The 19,596-nt window shown below is 42.8% G+C and overlaps 1 protein-coding gene across 11 annotated transcripts in view; it reads right to left on the bottom strand.

Moving 5' to 3' along the window:
- Dock7 (dedicator of cytokinesis 7) overlaps window positions 1-19,343 on the bottom strand; it is a 189,363-nt gene extending 170,020 nt beyond the window's left edge. For all 11 annotated transcript variants that reach the window (XR_005974334.1, XR_005974335.1, XM_041651518.1 and 8 more), the window contains exon 1: window positions 18,966-19,343. Coding sequence is in view for 9 of the 11 variants with exons in the window: in XM_041651518.1 (XP_041507452.1) it covers window positions 18,966-19,003 (38 nt within the window). In the remaining 2 variants the exon portion in view is untranslated. The remainder of the gene's footprint in view (window positions 1-18,965) is intronic.
- Between the last annotated feature and the right edge of the window lie 253 nt (window positions 19,344-19,596).

Here is a 19,596-nt window from a genome sequence, read left to right as displayed (position 1 = left end):
CTTTGCTCATATTATCTCTCCTCCCTCTTTGACTAGACTCCGCAAGGTTGGCCTAGTGGTTAGTTGTGAATCTCTGCATCTGCTTCCATCAGTTACTCGATGAAGGTGTGACAGTTATGGCAGTCCGCAATCTGATTACAGGGGAAGGTCAGTTCAGTCCCCTCTCCACTACTGCTTAGAGATTTGTCTGGGGTCATCCTTGTGTTTTCTTAGGAATTTCCCAATGCCCAGTTTCTCACTAATCCCATAATGGTTCCCTCCATCAAGATATTTCTTTCCTTGTTCTCCCTCTGTTTTTCCCCGACTTGATCTTTCCGATCCCTCGTGTTTTTAAGATATAATTTTATAAGAAAGCTTAGCATGCTCAAAAGTGTATCCTGTCCTGTCCTCCATCTTAACATTTCAATATGTATGCCACTGACACAAGGCTAAACCTGTCCAAACATACCCAATGTGTATGTTTGTGTCTGTGTGTGCACACATGCATGTGTGTGCAGTGTGTATGTGTGCCTGTGTGTGAACAACAGCACATGGATGAAGATATACTCAGAACTACACATAGAAAGACACCATAAAACAATTTAAATGTCACCCACCTTTTTTGAAAGGGTTTCTCAATGGCCTGGGACATGCCCATTAGCTAAGCTGGTTAACCAGCAAAACCCAAGAACCCACCTATCTCCACCTCCCAGCAGTAGAATGCAAAGTACACAACACTGCACTCAATTTGGTATGTTGGTGTTGGGGACCTAGCTTAGTTCCTCAGGCTTGTGTGGCCAGAACTTAACCAACTGAGCTATCTCCCCAAATTATATATTTTGGCTTATGGTTTCAAAGTGTTCAGTACCTGGTCTCATGTGCTTGGCAAATGTCATCCACCCTGGTTTTTTGATGGTCTTGTTTTTAATGGTCTCATGGCTGCCGTTGTGGTGGCAGAGATGTATGGCAGAGGAGTTTCTTCATGGACAGGAAACAGAGAGAAGAGATATACATGAAGAGGCCAGAGCAAGATACAGCTCACAGGGACACTCAGTGTTCTACTTCCTCCAATTACTCCCCAGTTCCTATCACTTAGCACGTCCTAATAAGACCATCATATTTTGGATCTATCAAGAATCTATTAATTTCCTTATGTCAAAACCCTCACGCTCTAATCTCTAGAGATGCCCTCTGAGACTCACCAGGAGAACGTCACTAACTACCTAGGCTTTAATCTAATCATGGCGATAGTCAAGACAAACTATCACAACCATCTTTCCTTGAACTATGATCTTAAATTGAGCATGCCCAAGAATATACTCAGCCCTAAAAATCTTACCCACATGAGTATATACAGGCTCACGGGGAAAAAAAAAAAAAAAAAAAAAAAACTCCATACTTCCTTTGTTCAAGAAAGGCATAGCTTTGGAAATAGCCTTCAGCTCTCCTTGCCTGCTGCAGAAAATAAATCTTTCTCCACTTTTCTTGACTGTGCTTGTTTTGACATCACACTCATTATATTATGAACTATTATACCCAACTATACCATGGATACAGAGCATCCCAAAGCATTCAAGGAAATACAGGTTCCAAAAGACTGGATCAAATAAGGACTAAATTAGTAAGTGCAGCAATCTACCAGTAGAGATGAAACTCTTGTCTTAGCTGCAATCAGCTTGATTCCAGCCACAGGGAAACCAATGACTATAATCTTTTCTTTTGACAGAAGCACAAAAATTGCAAAGTGGTTTCTCTGGAAAAGCAGCAACGCAACAACTGTGCACAGAATGTGGTGGGAGAAAAAAGCACAGTGCAGTATCAAGAATCTGGCCCCCCGAGTTCCCAAAAACCTGCAAAAGACTTGGAGACAGCCCCTGTTCCCACTGTTAGGAGTCCCATAAGAAGACCAAGCTACGCAACTATAATATATATTCATAGTATCTAGGTCAGTCCACGCAGGATCAGTGTCTGTAAATCCTTATGAGTCCAGGTTAGTTGATTCTGTGGGTTTTCTTGTGTCCTTGACCTTTCTGACTCCTACAATCCTTCCTCTCCCTCTTCTGCAGGATTCCCCAAACTCTGCCAAATATTTGGCTGTGGGTCTGCATCTGGTTCCATCAGCTGCTGGATGAAGCCTCTGAGATGACAATTGGACTGGGCACCAATGTGGTCACAGGAGACGGCCAGTTCTAGCTCCACATCTGCTACTGCTAGGGCCTCGGTACACCAAACACTATTCAAAGCTACACTTAATATTCTGGGACACTCTGTGAAACAAGGACCATATAAGGATACTGAAGCTTCAAGGTCATTACGGTTACATAATTAACTAGGAAAGGTGCCAAGATCTGAACACAGAGATGCCACAGTTAACCACTGTTAATCTGCTATACAGTCCATTCTGTGGATACACCGAAATGTATTCAACAAGCCTCTATTCATGGACATTACACCATTTCTAGTTTTCCCAAACATTATCACTAGAATGTAAATTCTCTGCTGGAGAGATGGCTCAGTGGTTAAGAGCATTGCCTGCTCTTCCGAAGGTCCTGAGTTCAATTCCCAGCAACCACATGGTGGCTCACAACAATCTGTAATGAGGTCTGGTGCCCTCTTCTAGCTTGCAGACATATACATAGAATGTAAATTCTCCAAGACAAAGAACGATTTTTGTCTAAATGGAGAATTATAGGTAACTTCTGTCTTCCTTTTGGGCCTTCCAGATTTCCAAATTTTCTGTAACAAATGAGTTTGTAGTGAGAAAAACAATTTTAGAAACTGTAAAATGTAAAAGAACATGCCTAGCCTTAGAAAAGATAGGGGCAGGGGGGTTAAGTTATATCTATAACAGGCCTAGCTATAAACACGCATTATTCTAGTCCTTTAAAGATTAAGTTCTAGCATGCCTGAGCAACAGTGTAAGGCACTGCTTCAAAATGAGAAAAAGTCATACAGGTATACAATGTATCCATAATATATATTATAGAGTCAGATACTATACATATACTTATACATGGGGTATATGATGTATGTGTAGCATATAGTATAGATAAGAGTCAGACACACACACACACACACACACACACACACTTCCCTGGAATCAACTTTCCAAAAGCAAGCAATTTTGGCTATAGTTCATGTTCGTTTTTTCTCTATTTGCCCAAACTTAGTTCAGAGCTCAGGTAAAGACAGTTAAGACACCTAGTTACAAAGTACGAGAGCGGTAGGACATTCCATCGGCCACCATTGTTACAATCCGTCTCCAGTCTTGCCAGGACGCTGAACAGAATTCTAAGCTGAGGCACCATCTGTGGGTCACGTTTATGTGAACCTGTCTAAAGTCTTTAGGATGAGCCAGAGGACTGGACCAGCATGAACACTGCAAGCCAAGGAAAATTAAACTCAGGCTGAGACGCAGACAACAGGACAGAAAGAGACCTTCTACTTGATGTATTTAGTACTTTAAGTATAACTCCTTTCCTGAGAGTTATATTTGAAATTATATATTATATGTTATATAATTTCAATATGTATTGAGATTTTAAAAACTGATGAGAGCTGTTTCATGGTTCCCATCTGATACAATTTCAGGATACCTGTCAAAGCCTGATGAAGTACTATGTATTTCAGTGTATATTAAGTTTCCTCTACTAACTAACACACAGTAACAACACTGCTCTCCACTTTATAAAGCATATTAAATTATAAAACAGTGGGGGAAACTCAGAAAAAAAAAACAAAAAAAAAAGTATCTGTGAACATTGGCACTGACCTAAAATTAACAAGTAGAAACAGGTGGAAAAAAGTCTACAGTAAAAAGTCAATCTTCCTCCTCAAAGTAAACAAAGAAGATTAAATACATAAATATCCTTAATTCCACCCTGTTTCTTAAGAATGGAGTCAGACTCATCTTGCTTACAAGCATATAAATCATATTTTTCATATGAGCTATATATATATTAATAAATCCTTGCTTATTTAAAGTTTTTTTTCTCTTTCTTTCTTTTTTTTTTTTTTTTTTTTTTTTGGTTTTTGAGACAGAGTTTCTTTGTGAAACAGTCCTGGCTGGCTGTCCTAGAACTCACTCTGTAGACCAGGCTGGCCTTGAACTCACAGAGATCTATCTACCTGCCTCTGCCTCCCAAGTGCTGGAGTGGGATTAAAGGCATGCACCACCACTGCCAGACTGGGGGGGCGTGGTTTATTTTTTCCTGTTTTTAAGACAAGGTCTCTCTCTGTACCCCAGGTTGCCAAACTCACAAGATCTTCCTGCCTCAGCTCGAGTACTGGGACTATAAGCACAAACCACCATACCTGGCTTATCCTAACTTTAAATGCTTCCTAAATCTGTGTTCTCTCCTACCTCTTCCTACGGTATTTGACTACAACTCGTAACGTGCTTGTAGCCAGGCATGGTGGTGCACAACTTTAATCCAGCACTCGGGAAGCAGATGCAGGGGAAAGTCCCTATGAGTTCAAGAACAGCCTTGTTTGCATAGTAAAATTCTTTGGGGAGGGGGCAACAATGCAATACACTTGTGAAAATCTGAACATTATTTTGCTTAGATCAGAAAGAAAGCGAAGATTTCTGCTGGTTCTGCACTACACTGGAGGTTGTTGCCAATGAATTAGGACAGAAAAAAGAATGAAGTCTGAGGAAGAGTAGAGGTGGCAAACCACTCCAGTCAGGAGACACCAGTTTCACACTCCGAGGCTGCCACTCTCAGCTAAAGGTTGGATAAAGGGTATCCCTTGGATAAGGCAAGCCCCAAGTCCCAAGCCCTGAACACCTGAATTATTTAATGGAAAAGAAACGAAGGAGCCATAAAACATCAAGGGTATGGAGAGCTTGCCGGTACTCTCTACATTATGTTCCAAGGAGATATTGCTATAGTGGCCATCACCGTATCAAAATTCCAAGCCAATGGGAAACAGGTCTGACCGTGGACCTTATTTGTTCTGTGTCAGCTAGAGGAGCCCTCTGAGGCAGGGAAGGCTACAGAAGCTTATCAACTGAGAGATAAGATAGAAGAAACTGTCCTTTCTCTCTGGAGAGTCAATCAGCAAGCAGAGACACGGGAGTGATGCTTACAGGATGGATTACACAGGGCAAAAGATCCACCCCTGGGGCCATCCTGAACACTACTTGCAAGAAGTTGGTTGTAAAGATCTCTTCACAAGACACCATTTCACACTACCAGGAAGAACCAAATACTTCTAAGATTTGGTGAGGACTCGGGGAAAGAAGGTAAAAATCAGCAGAATTTGATGATAGGACATCTGACTGACCAGTCAGACTGAGGGGACCAGCAACAGTGACACAGACAGCAAGGCTGTGGCTAAGACAGTGCAGCCATTAAAATGCTCGCCACACAAGAACCTGAGTTTGACCCCAGCATCCGCGAAAGAAGCTGGGTGTCTCTTCAGTTTGCTGTGACACTACATCTCCTGGGAATGGCAGAAGCTACACCATAAAGTCTTATGAACATGACTGCCTAAACACGAGCTGACAGTACAGCAAGAGGCTTGCTAAAGAGGACGGAGCGCTCATGGGGCTCAACCCTCACTAAGGACGGCTGGGAATGAGAGACGTCTTCCCCAGGGAAGAACACACCAATTAGTTATCCAGTATCAAATGGTCAGCCCTGAAAACATACAAACAAGTAACATTATACAGACTAAGTTGTATTTATGCATTTACAAATATGTGTGTATGTAATAATAATTAATGTAGCACAAATTCTAATTGGTTTTAATAATAAAAACCCAGAGAGAGATAGGGGTTAATGCTGAAAGATCAGAGAAGCAGAGCAGCCAGCCACTAGTTCTTACCTCTACTGAATTCTCAGACCAAAGGGGAGATCCTGTTCCTACGAATCCTCAGACTGAACCCTCAGACTGAATGCCTGAGTTTCTATCTTCTCCCACCTTATATTCCTCTCTCTGCGCAGCCATATCCCTTCCTGTCTCCACGTCCCTAGTGTTGGGATTAAAGTCATGTGACTCCCAAATACTGGGATTAAAAGTACGAGCCGCATAGCCAGGCTCTGTTTCTCTTTGGGACTAGATCAATCTCGTGTAGACCAGGGTAGCATTAAATTCACAGAGATCCGTCTGCCTCTGTCTATGGAGTGTTGGGACTAAAGGTGTATGCCACCACTGCCTGGCTAACTAGTGGCTAGCTCTGCACTCTGATCTTCAGGCAAGCTTTATTTGTTAGATCACAAACAAAATATTATCACAAGTTAATGGGGGGAAAAAAGCCATGGATTTGAAAGAGAGCAAGGATGGGTATATGGGAGGGTTTGAAGGGAAGAAAGGGAAGGGGTGAAATGACATAATAATTATACTATAATCTCAAAACATTAAAAAAAGCTAGGGTGGGCATGGCAGCATACACCTATAATCTGATTGGTAGTCTAGACAAATTAGAGAGTTCCAGCTTGTCAACAATAGACCTTTTCTCAAAAAAATGCATGGGAAGCAACTGAAAATGACACCTGACATTGACCTCTGGCCTCTACATATGTACACAGACAGACAAAGGACAAGGACACACAGGCAGGTGGGTACACACATATGGGGTGGGGGCTGCTGACTTTGTTCCATGGAGGGTGTTCCACACATACAACAGACAAATTTGGGAGCTAAAGGGGCAAGAAAGAGAGCAAGGGGTAAGAGAGAGGAAATAAAAATATTCAGATTGAAAAGCAATCAAAATTATACTCCACACAGAGAATTCTAAGAAGAACCCATGAAAAGACAGTAAAATAAACAATTTTATCAAGGTCCTGGGATAGCACTTCAGTACTCAAAAGCAACAGTTACTTATATATTCTAGCAACGAAAACTCAATTTTTAAAAAATTCTTTGCATGATAACATCCAAAACAAAAAATAGTTTAAAACAAATTTACCAAAAGAACATGATGAGAAGAGTAAGCCCAAAAGAAGGCAGAGGCGGCAGCCTAGTCATTGAAAACTCCTGCTGAGAGGAAGCTACACAAGAGCCTGGGAAATGGGCTTAGTAGAGTATCTGCCTAGCATGAGGCTCTGGGTTCCACCCCTAGCACCTTGCATACTTGAAATCCCAGCATTCACGAAGTGGAGGCAAGATTGGAAGTTCAAGGTTGTCTTGACTACACAGCAAATTCAAAGTCAGCCTGGGCAAATGAGATGCTGTGTCAAAACAAAACAACATCCCTTTTAGGACCAAGCACTACATCACCACCTACTCTCAACTGGATCACCCCTCCCAAGGCGGAGAAACAGCAGCGAAGAGGAGAAAAGAACATAAGAGCCAAAGGATGGGGAGATGCAAAGCAAACAGACATCTTCTGGACTTGGCATGGCCACCACACTCACGAACCCACTGCAGCTGTGGTTTATCTGCACAAAGCCTGCAGAGTCCACCAACACCCATCATGGGTGTGGGAGGGGGTCTGAGGGTGTGTTATTTTCAGTGTTAAAGTCGCTGATAAGTGGTCCTTTCTCCCCTTGCTCCAGTAAATAACATCCTACCCACATCCACAAACGGAGCCCTAATTAAACTCAATACATCAAACACACACACACACTCACACCATAAAAAGAGGAGTGCTTGTTGGAAATAAAACATTTCAGCAGGAAAGAGAAGGGAATGGGGAACAGAGAACAAATGAAATTCATATAGACAGGCAAAGCACTCATACACATAAAATAATATAAATCTAAAAAAATTTCTCTAAAGAATTAAAACCAAGTGTTCAAACAAGCCAGCACAGAAAAGTATAGAGGCACATTCACAATGGCCAAAAACAGATACCAAAAGTTCATTAGCTGATGGAAAAACAAAATGTGCTACATAAAATGGATTATTTAAACATAAAAAGTAAAAATGGCAATATGTACTACAGTATAAAAAAATGAAAACATTATGCTAACTTTTTTTTTTTTTTTTTTTTTTGGTTTTTCGAGACAGGGTTTCTCTGTGGCTTTGGAGCCTGTCCTGGAACTAGCTCTGTAGACCAGGCTGGTCTCGAACTCACAGAGATCCGCCTGCCTCTGCCTCCCGAGTGCTGGAATTAAAGGCGTGCGCCACCAACGCCCGGCTTATGCTAACTTTTAAAAGTCACACACAGAAAGACCACATGCTACATAACTCCATTTATGTGAAATGTTCAAAACAGGAAAATATATAGATATAAAAAGTAGATCAGTGTTACCTAAGGTTTTGACTAAGAAATGGAGACTGACTAAAAACTGGCCCAAAGCATATTTCAGGGTGATAGAAATACTCTAAAAGTGGATGATGGTTTCATAACCATAAATTTACTAAAAATCATTCACTTACATTAAATAAATAATATTTTATGGCATGTAAAAGATACCTGAATAGGGACAATGAGAAGTCTCCCAGGGTAAAAAGACTTGCCATGAGAGTGTGAGAGTTCAGCCCAGAACCCACATTGGAAGAAGAGAACCAAATACAGAAAGTTGTTCTCTGACCTCCACATATGCAACTTGGCACGTGTGTGTGTGTGCACTAGCAATAAATAAAGCTAAATTAAATACATCTACAAAGCTAGGTCTTTTGTGGCTGGGGCTTCTCTGAGCAGCTAAGGAAAGGGTATCAATCAAAAAAATTTTTTAAAAAGGTGTGGTGGGGGAGGGTTGGAAAGAGAAGAGCTAGTGCAGAGTGACAGAGACAGTTGGGACCCTGAAACATACACCACTCTCCCTGGATCATTAGCAGAAATTATGGCAATTATCCAAGAGCTAATATAAATGAGAGGGCTAGTTCAGTTTTCTGGTGCCATGAGTGCATATGTACGAGAAAGCCAAAATCCAAACACGAAAACATTCCTATGAAGGTTATGAAAGTTCACTATGGCCGTGTGAATAAGAATGGTCCTCACAGGTTCATATGCTTGGTCCCCAGTTAGTAGAACTCTCTGGGAAGGACTAGGAGGTGTGGCTGTCATTGGGGGTGGGCTGTGAGGCTTCAAAAACCCACATCATTCCCAGTCTTGCACTCTCTCACTGCTCCACCTTAAACACCAGGATGCAAGCTCTCAGCTCCTGCTTCAGCACCATGCCTGCCTGCCACCACACTCCACCATGACGATCAGGAACTAACTCTCAGAAACTGTAAACCAGCCCCCAGTTAAATGCTTCCTTTTATAAGCTACCTTGGTCATGGTGTCTCTTCACAGCAATAGAATAGTAACTAAGATCTGCATTTAGGTCTGAGCTAGGCTTTTCAAAATTAAGTGACAGACACCCCACAGCCAGCTAACATCAAGTTATGATGATATTGTGGAATAATCCTTTACGCTGTGTGAAGGTGTGTCACTATGACTGATTTAATAAAAAGCTAAACAGCCAATAGCTAGGCAGCAGGTATAGGCAGGACTTCTGGACTGAGAGAACTCTGGGAAGAAGAAAGGTGGGGCCACCAGCCAGAAGAAGAGAAAGAGAAAGAGAGGGAGAAGCCACAAGCCACCTGGCAACACACAGACAAATAGAAATGGGTTAATTTAAGTTATAATAGCTGGTGGGTCAAGCCTAAGGTATAGGCCAAGCTCTCATAATAATGTCTCCATGTCGTTTTTTTGGTTTTGTTTTGTCTTTTTTTTTTGTGTGTGTGTGTGTGTGTGTGTGTGTGTGTGTGCTGGCGGTGCAAAGAAAAATCTGCAATGGTTGGTTCTCTTTGAATTTCACCAGTTCCACTTCAATTTAAGGAAGAATATGGGACAATTAAAATGATTACTTTGGAGGCCAAGGAAATGGCTAAGTTAGAAAGCTTGTTACCAAGATGAGGACTGGGGTTCAGATTCACAGCACCCACATAAATTCCACATGAAGATGGGAATGGAGGAAACCCTACCTCAATAAATAAGGTAGATGATCAACAAAAACACCAAACATAAATCTTGGGTATGTGCACACACACACACAAAAGTAAATTAGGAAAATGTTGAAGTTCATGTATGTGTATGTATTTGTACATGTGAAAGCATTTGTATATATATGTTCCTGTGGAGGTCAAAGGCCAACCTTGGGTGTCATTCCTCAGGTACCATCTGCCTTGTTTTATGAGATGAGGGTCTCTCATAGACTTGAAGCTCCCTGATTAAGCCATACTGGCAGGCCAGGGCGCCCCAGGGATCAAACTGTCTCCAACTCCCCAGCTCTGGGTACATATGCACACTACTACACTAGCTTATGTGTAAGGGTTTTGGAGACCAATCTGAGGTTCTTGTGCTTGCAACAAGCCTGAGCCATCTCCCTGGCCAGAATTAACTCTGAAGAGCATCTGTCAACTTGGTATGACCAGCACTCTCACCTTCCTTCCTTCCTTAGAAACCTCTTTTTTGTAATGAACTTACGCCCTGAGATTCAAGAGGGGCTGACATCGTTCATTACACCTCCCTCCAAGCCAGGTAAAGGGACGAGGAACTCAGGACTGACCAGACTCGTCAACATTCTTAAACACAGCAGTTGGTTCAAGGAACCACATACAACTGAAGCAGACAGGAAACTGAACACCTGGTAGAAGTGGAGCCTAGAACTGTCAAATCTCAGTGTAAGCATTTTGGTTTCAGTTTTTGTGCAAAATCTGAGATACAAAGATAGCAGACCTACTGACAACACCTGTATCCCCTAATCCAGTCATCAATTTATAAGAGTGAGCACTTTATGATTTGAGCTTCTATAATTGCATATTAAAAACTCCTTTGGTAGAGAGAGAGAGAGAGAGAGAGAGAGAGAGAGAGAGAGAGAAACAAGACAGGAGCTGGAGAGATGGCTCGGCAGTTAAGAAAGAGCACTGACTTCTTCCAGAGGACCCAGGTGGCGGCTCACAACTGTCTGTAACTCCAGTTCCAACACCCTCACACAGACATAAATACAGGCAAAACACCAATGCACCTACGTAAATTCTTAAAAGAAAAGGAAAAACAAGACATCCAAAGTGGCTGCCAAAGCCCAAATGACACAACAAAGCAGGACTTAACCCTGGAGTCTGAGCTGCTTAAAACAGGAGAAAATAGGACTGTAGGTAGGTACACTTCCGGCAAAATCCAACGGATCTGAGACGTCTTTCTCTGTCCACAGATACTCCTCACGGCCAACAAACACACCTGCCAAATGCTCTCCCAGGTTCTTTGTGAAGCAGCAGCCAGGAAGACATGCCCTCACCTTCCAGCACTCCTCATCTCTCTGAACAGTACCTACTTCCCCTTCTTCCTGATGCCCTGGGATTGTACTTTCCAAACAATGATTTGATTCTCAATCCTTAGCCTCTGTTTCTAGGGAATAAAGTCTGAAAGAATTTCTTTAAAAAAAAAAAAAAATCACCTCTCAGTAACTGTCTGGCTCAAAAGTGAAACACAGAATGCTTTGCCTTTGAGCTCACAAACCTAACAAGAACACTCAACATTAATACAATGTTAAACACCAATAGTAATAACCACACAGTAATGTAAGATCATGGACTTCATCCCATCACTACAGCAAGACACCAAAGTTTTCTTTGGACTCGCTTTCAGAAGTTCTAGTCCATGCCAACAGCACCGTTCCTTTAGGCCCACAGTAGGTAACACATCATGGGGTATGGACATGGCAGGGCAAACTTGGTCTTTATGACCACAAAGCAAAAGGAAAGAGGAATAGGTGAGGGCCCTTAAGTCAGTGCTATGCTTCTGATGCCCCAGCTCTTAAAAGTCCCATCAACTTCCCAAAAGCCACCTGGGACCACCTGTTACGATACAGGCCTTTGGGACATATTATGATCCAACTACAGAGCAAAATACACATACATACATAAGATTTTAAAGTTACTAACAGATGAAAAATAATAAACTTTTGTAACTCCCAGAAAATACAACTATATATGTAGAAATTATCAAAGACTCTATAGCCATTCTTTATTATCAACAAGAGTTTAGTGAGATATAGCTGGATATAAAATTGTTGGATACCTAAAAATAAACCTGACTAAAGACAAGCAAGGATCTCACAGAAAACCATGGAGCTTTTTCTGTGATAACTGAAGAGATTGCAAACAGTATTAAAAGACCATCATTTTCCACCAAACTGATGTGTAAGTTCAATGTAACTCCAACACAAGTCTAACAGGGTATGGGTGGGAAGTTTTTTGGGTTTTTGTTTTTTATTTTAGAGGAGTGAGATATAATGTAAAATTTATATAGACTTTCAAAGGGCTAAATGAAACCAACATACTTAAAAAAAAAAAAAAGAGAGAGAGAGAGAGAGGGACTAACCAGGCTACTAAATCCTGAAGGTAATATAATTAAAATCACTATGACTGGTTAAAAGACACCCAACCAGATCTACGGAACAAAATCAAGACTTTACGGTAGAGGTGGAAGTTACAAGTCCATTCCGTTCCCATATTAAGTCAGGTGGAATACAAACCTCAGCTCAGGTTTGTGTAAATACAGGCAATGTCGTCTGTCTCAGGATAAGGAGCAATTTCTTATCCAAGAGCCATAAGGTACTGGGGTTGAATTGAGTTCAGTTCGGAAAAATGTGTGCAGGAAACCCTGGGTTTGATCTCCAACAGTCCATAAACTGGACAAAGTAGCCTGTAATCCCAGCCCTCAGGAGGTAGAGGCAGAAAGATCAGAAGTGCAAAGTCAGGTCATCATCTGCTATATAGGCCAAACTGGACTACATGGGATCCTGTCTCAAAAAACAAGCAAGCAAACAAATATAAAGTAATAACCATAATAATATAAACATAAAACAACAACAAAAAACACAAGGAGCATTAAAACTAAGAACTTACTTTTCAAGAACTTCCCTAGAAAGAATGAGAAATAAGTCATAATGGGGTGTTATTATCCAAATAATCAATAAACAATTAGTATACTGGCTGTATGCAAAGTTCCCACACAAAATCACAAAGGAAAATATGGAGAGGGGATGGCCACAAAGATTTAAATAGGCAACTTAAACAAAACAAGGCATTCAAATGGTCAATAAACAAACAAAGCAGAGCTCAACTTCATTAATAATTCAGTAAATAAAAATTAAAACTTAACAATGCACTAGCATCATGAATCCAAAACACCGATAAAACTGAAAAGCTTGGCAACACCAAGTAACAGCAACTATGGAAAGCAACACTGTAAGACTCGCCTAATAAACCCAGTGATAAATAAAATTGCTACAAATAACAACAAAATATCACTCAACCAGGAATTGAGTAGTCCTTAGAGCAGAGGTTCTCAACTTGTGGGTCACGATGGATCCTTTGTGAGTCAGGTTGAAAGACCCTTTCATAGGGACAATCCTGCATTATCAGATATTTACATTACAATTCATAACAGTAGCAAAATTATAGTTATGAAGTAGCAATAAAATAATTTTATGATCAGAGGTCACCACAACCTGAGGAATTGTATTAAAGGGCTGTATCGTTAGGAAGGTTGAGAACCATAGCCCTAAAGGAACTTATGCATAGATGGGTCCCAGAATACGCATTCTGTCTAGTAGTCAGAAACTGCATCATGGCGTACTTATACAATAAAACACACTACAAAACCATAAAAATGAATGCATTTTAACTGCAATCATGAATGAACAACACAATAAAATTTTAGCAAAAGCAAGAGAATAAAGGAAAAAACATGCAATACAATACTGTTCAAATACCTTCAAAAGCAGAAAAGAAAACCATTTTGCTTAGAAATGCATGCACAGGTGATAAGAAGAAAACACAAGGGGCTGGAGAAATGGCTCAGCGGTTAAGAGCACTGATTGCTCTTCCAGAGGACCCAGGTTCAATTCCCAGCACCCACATGGCAGTTCACAACTGTCTGAAAATCCAGTTCCGGGGTATCTGACACCTTCACACCAATGCACATAAAATAAAGATAAATAAATCATAAAAAATTTAAAAAAACAAAAAAGAAGAAGAAAACACAAAGTGAAGCAAAGTGGGCTGGAATAATCTGAGAATGGGCAAGATCTGCCTTGTTTGTTTGAAATTTTTAAGTTATACTTTTACTATTTCTTTAGGAAGGGGTGCGTGCATGTACCAAGGCAGCAAGATGCTTAAAGAAAGATTTATCACAACAGTTGATAAAGGTACTTGCTACCAACCTGGGCCTGAGTTAGAACCCTGGGACCCACGTGGTAGAAGGAGAGAACTGACTTCTGCAAGTTGTCCTCTGACCCCCGCATGCATGACAGTACATAGCATGCACACCCACATATACACACATGACACACATACTAAATATATCTTCTATTTTTAAAAAATGAGGCATACAAAAAATTTTAAGTAATATAAATGACAAATGAAAACAAGCACAACAGAATAGTTACAGCTGTGGTTTATAGTACCATAGCTATAGTTATCACACAGTGGAAACACCGCTGCCTGGAGAGCAAGGGGTAAACTAAAGAAGGAGTCAACAAGAGAGACAAGATTACAGAGAACCCTAGGACACAACCCTGGACTCCCCACTGTCAGAAAACTGTATTCCTGATTAAAGCCTTGCCTTGAGGAGCCTGAGTAAGAGGGCGGAGAAACTGGGGCTGGGATTGCCTAGGGAGGTGTGGAAATAGGGCTGGACTGAGGAGGCAGGCAAACAATTCTTAAGTTTCAGCATCTACATGGCACTAGATTTGAACAGTCAAGACCTGAGCTAGCAGTATCTATTGTTTGCTTTCTTGTTTCTTTTCTGAAAATTAGACTGAAAGATTTATTATTGTAACTGAAGTTCACTTGCTTTGTTACTTTATAGCAAGTCAAGGGGAGGAAGGAGGCAGATACCAGATACTGGAGAGGGGCACAGCTCCTGAAATCAGTGCTCAGGCAGGAGAAAGGGTCAAAAGTTAACTCCAGATCTACAACTCAGGAACACATAAACTAAGCTCGCTCACACAGCCTAAGCTTTCCTAAGAGAAAGCAGCAAGCAGTCCTGATGTTAACCGAGAGAAAGAGAATCCTGACTGGAAATGAAAAACCAATAATTGGTGGACAGTTAGGAAGTCCAGACAACTCAGTAGGTCTTTGTTTTGTACTGAGGCGGGCATAGGAAGTTTTATGACAGAGAGAAAGATCTCTTAAAGGGGATAAAAATGTTAGAATGGAAAGGGGAGAGTGTAGAGCCAAGATTCTCAAAAAGTGATCAGAAGTAGGCTTCAAGATTCCAATGGCACATGGGGCCATCATCCCAGCACAACGGTGGCTAAGACAGGAAGATCAGGGTTCAAAGCCAGCCTGAAGACTGTCTCAGAGAGAGGGAAGAGGAATTTGGAGTCACTTCATCTGAAAGAAGATGGTAATAAAAGGAAACTCGATCCCAATCTCCCTCCAACATGTGGCTTAGAAGGTAGAAGGAGACTAGATTCTGAGCATTAAACATCAGTGAGCTAAGGGCTGGGATGGAGATCAGCAGTACAGAGTACCCAATAACGCTCATGCTGCCCTGGGTTCAACAAAAACTAAAAGAATTTGTGAGGATAAGGTGAACAAAAGATCTGGGAAGTCTATAAACCCAAAGAGAAAAGTGGGCAGCGCAATTAACAACACATGGAACTAAACCAAGACTGGGTCCACTAACACGTAAGAGGTCACATTTGGGCTACTAAATAAGACTACATTCAGGCCTCCCCCCAAAAATGTTTTCACTAATTCTGCTTCTTGGCAAAAATTATAGCCAATCAAAAGAGGAACAACAAGAAAATAAGCATAAAGTTGTGACATTAACAGTGTTGGTGGGGAGACTACCATGAAAATATGCTACAAAAAGAAAATACAAATAAAAAATATAGTAACTGGCCGGGCAGTGGTGGCAGACATCTGCAATCCCAGTACTTGGGAGGCAGAGGCAAGTAGATTTCTGTGAGTTCGAGGCCAGTCTCTTCTACAAAGCAAGTTCCAGGACAGCCAGAGCTGTTACACAGGGAAACCCTGTCTCAAAAGAGAGAGAGAGAAAGAGAAAAAGAGAGAGAGAAAGGGTTTGAATGACAATTTAGGCAATGACATCTCATCTGGAAAAGAGAAACTATTATTAGCAAATAAAAATTAGCCACTGATTTTTAAATTTAAAAAAAAAAAGAAATCAGTAGCTAACATTTTTAATGCTCATGTCCCAGGCAGTTTCAAGGGTATTCATTCATTTAATTCTCCCACTAATTGTATGGGGGCTTTTGGAAACCAAAACAAGGAGACCTGATCAAACGTTCAGAACTGCCCAGCTATAATGAATGCAGTGTAGGCAGAGTTTTGACCTGTGCAATTTGGCCCCCAAAACAATATTCTTTACTATGTTGTTGTGCCTCTCTAGCTTATATGGATAAGAATCTAATAAAAATGGGCACAAATGTCCATCCACTTGTTAAATATCAAGTCACTGGATAAAATGGTCCAAATGAAATCCTATACCATTAATCTACAAATAGTTAATCTTCATAAATGCATAGACCATGTCCTCAGAAAGGAGAAAGATCAGAGAAGAGGCAAATTCTTGACATGGACAAAATGCATTGTGCTTGGAAAGGCTGACCTGAGGTAAGCAGTCCAGTCAGGGATTCATGAATAAAGATCCCAGCCTCCAAAAATCAACAACACCCCATTCAAAGGGATGAAAAAAGATCTCAATGAGAAAAGCTGATCAGCACCGGTCTTCATAAAGATTTCTGAACCATCATGAGCCTGTTTTTCCTAACGTATCACACGGCAGTAGGTTTTTACAGAGCAATGAATTTCATATATGCATACATTATGGAAAAGATTGTCACTTTAAAGAAAAGGTCCTAAGCCTCATTTCATAAAGACTGCAAAAATAAAATAGCTCTATTTACTAAGCAATTACTGCACACAAGGCTTCATTCTAAGCATCTGAGAGATACTGGATTCTTTAACCTCATAGCAGCCCTCCGAGAAAAGTCCTAGAACTATAACCATTTGCAGGGCCAGTGGGAATGGAGTCAAGAAACTGCTCAAGTCTATGCAATGAGTGGCAGAGCCAGGCTGCCAACCCCGATCTATCCCCACACATTGTCCTGTTTCCACTGGCAGGAACTCAAAGGCACAGCTCTCAATCCTTCCCAAGGATTACTTATGAGACTCGGTAACAAGGAGGACAGTTCACTCCTGTGAACAGCTAACTACTAATTACATTCAGCACTCTGTCCCTGGTTTGCTGTCCAATCTACTTGCAGATGATTCTGGACTCTAGATCCCCAGTCTCTCCTGTGTCTCAAACCAGCACCAAAAATCTAATGGATATTTCCATTTAAATGACTTACAAGCCCTCAAAGCCAAGATGCCCAAACCCGCATCATTTCCATCCAGTAGTCCCTCCCACTCTTAAACCGTGTCCCCAACGCATGGACCTCGCATGGACCTCAGTGACCCCTTCCATTCTCCAGCGGGCTGCCCAGTTAGAGAGCTGCATGTCCCCCTCTTCCTCAACTTCCATGTCCAATCCATCCCTCATCATTGCCATGACTACCCAAGAGTCCCTCTTGCAAGGGCACATGCCCTTCATTCCCCTGTCTTGATTTTATACCTTTCGAGACTATCCTTACTTGTATTTGAGGCTGTTTTCCACAATGGAGTCTATTTTCTTTCTTGAGGCTAGTCCAGTTCCACCTGCTAACTCCATTCACAGACAAGAGGCATTGCCTTTATGTCATCCCTTACCCTCAAAGGTGTGCTTGCTGTATAAGACACAAACTCTAGCTCTATTTAAAAGAAATGTATAAGATGTGTCCGTTAATGGTATGCCTTAAGGCCCAAGAGCAATTGGGATTGGAAATAATAATATATAATAAATAATTATTCATTCCCAACCCCGATCACAAGTGTCTGGTGGCAGTATGGGTAATACACTGTGTTAACTATGCACTTTATACAAGACTGACCATTTACCATTCATGGTACTCTTATAAGCTAAGCACCACTATTTACCAACTTTCAGATGGGACAACTTTCAGCAAGGTCCCGATTTAGAAAACAACACTCTGTATTTGGCTTCACCTTAGTCTTCCAGCAGCACCCACGTTCCTACGAACTTATTTCACCTCTTAAGAAAAAAATGAAAAATATGTCTTAAAACTCAAAATTAAAAGGAGACATTTTACATCTGATCTTGGCCAAAGGCGAGATGCAAAATGAGATGTTAGTTTTAAATGGAAAAAAAAAAATCCCAAAACCCTTAATACTGTGGAGGTTCAGAAGCTAAAAATGCCTTTCTCTGACATATCCAAAAATTTTCTAGAAATGTCAACAGCTAAAAAGATTCAGAACCACAGAAATAAAATACAACTGCCAAAAGAATTCACTTGAATGTTGTCTTTCTTTAAATATAAGTCACTGAAAAAAGGTTTTACTGAAACAAGCAAACAAAAAAAAAACTGCCTAGCGTCTTATCCATAAGAGCATACCATAGTTAAATGCTACAAATATTCTTTAATTTTTATCTGGACCCGGAGGTAAACTACTGGGAAACTGTATCCTCGGTGGGTGGCTTACTCCTAGGACTTGAACGCTAGGCCCCTGCATAAAGCACAGTGCGGGTCGGGTCATCCATCTTTCCCTGAGGAGAGAGAAAGGGCGCCCACCCAGCCCACGGGGGGAAGCGGGGTGCCCCCGTGTCCCGCAGCCCGCAACTTTGCACTTGCGGCCTTAGTGTGCGTGTGCAGGCGAGGGTGCAGAGCCGGCGGTGCGGACGGGGCACCCGGGGTGCTGTCAGCGGTGGCGGCGGGTGCGAGCGTGAGCGCCGTGGCCTCCTCGCCAGTTCCTTTTGTTGGGGCGCCGGGAGCCGGGGCGTGGGCGTGGAGCGCCGGAGCGGACTCCACTGCGGACACAAAGAACCGCCGAGCTGGCTGCCGCACGCCCTGCGGGCCTGGCGAGGCGCGGGCTGCAGGCCCCGGACCGCGCCTGGCCAGGCCGGGGGGCGGCGCCACACCCACCCTCTCACCCCCACCCCCCGAGACCCGGCCCGGTTCCCCGCCGCGTACCTGCTGATCTTCTGCGCGAAGGCGCGGCGCTCCGCCATGGCTGCGGCGGCGCGGGGCTGAGCGCGGGGCTGGGCGGCCTCCTTCCTCGCGCTCCCGCTCGCTCTCCCTCCCTGCCTCCCTCCCGCGCGCTCGCCCGTCGGCTCTCCGGACCCCACCGCGAGGCTGGGCCGGCCGCGGGAGCCCGGAACGAGGGTACCGTAAAGCGCCGAGGAGGCGCGCACGGGGAACCGTTCTCCGCCCCCGCCCTCTCCCCCGCCTCCGCCCCGCGCGCCAATCCCGGCTGGAGGTCGGGTTGGAAGGCGGCTGTGGCTGCCCGGAGCCGACGGGACGCGGGGCGTGGAAACCGCTGCGGAGCCCTCGCTGTCCTGCCGCCTAACACTCGCGACAAGGAAGACCCAGGATGGGGCCGCGGCCGCCGAAAGTGCGCGGAGCTGGGCTTTTCCCCCAAAGGGGAGGTTAGGAAGTGGAGAAGGCCTCGCGGCCCGGCCGGGAATGGCTGAGCTCGGTTCCGGCGCTCCCCACTCCCTGCAGTTTAAGGCACCTTTCTTGCCCGCCTAGACCTTGTGAGTGGGGTCTGGCCGGAGAAACAATGGCTCTTCTTTGTAGTAAGAACTCTCCCGCAGAGATGGTG

The sequence above is a fragment of the Microtus oregoni genome, unplaced genomic scaffold (assembly GCF_018167655.1).
Source record: "Microtus oregoni isolate MIOR12 unplaced genomic scaffold, Mior012 000005F_ref0000423, whole genome shotgun sequence".
NCBI lineage: Eukaryota > Metazoa > Chordata > Mammalia > Rodentia > Cricetidae > Microtus > Microtus oregoni.
The sequence above is the reverse complement of the archived record's forward strand: the minus strand, read 5'-3'. Positions and strand labels throughout refer to the sequence as shown.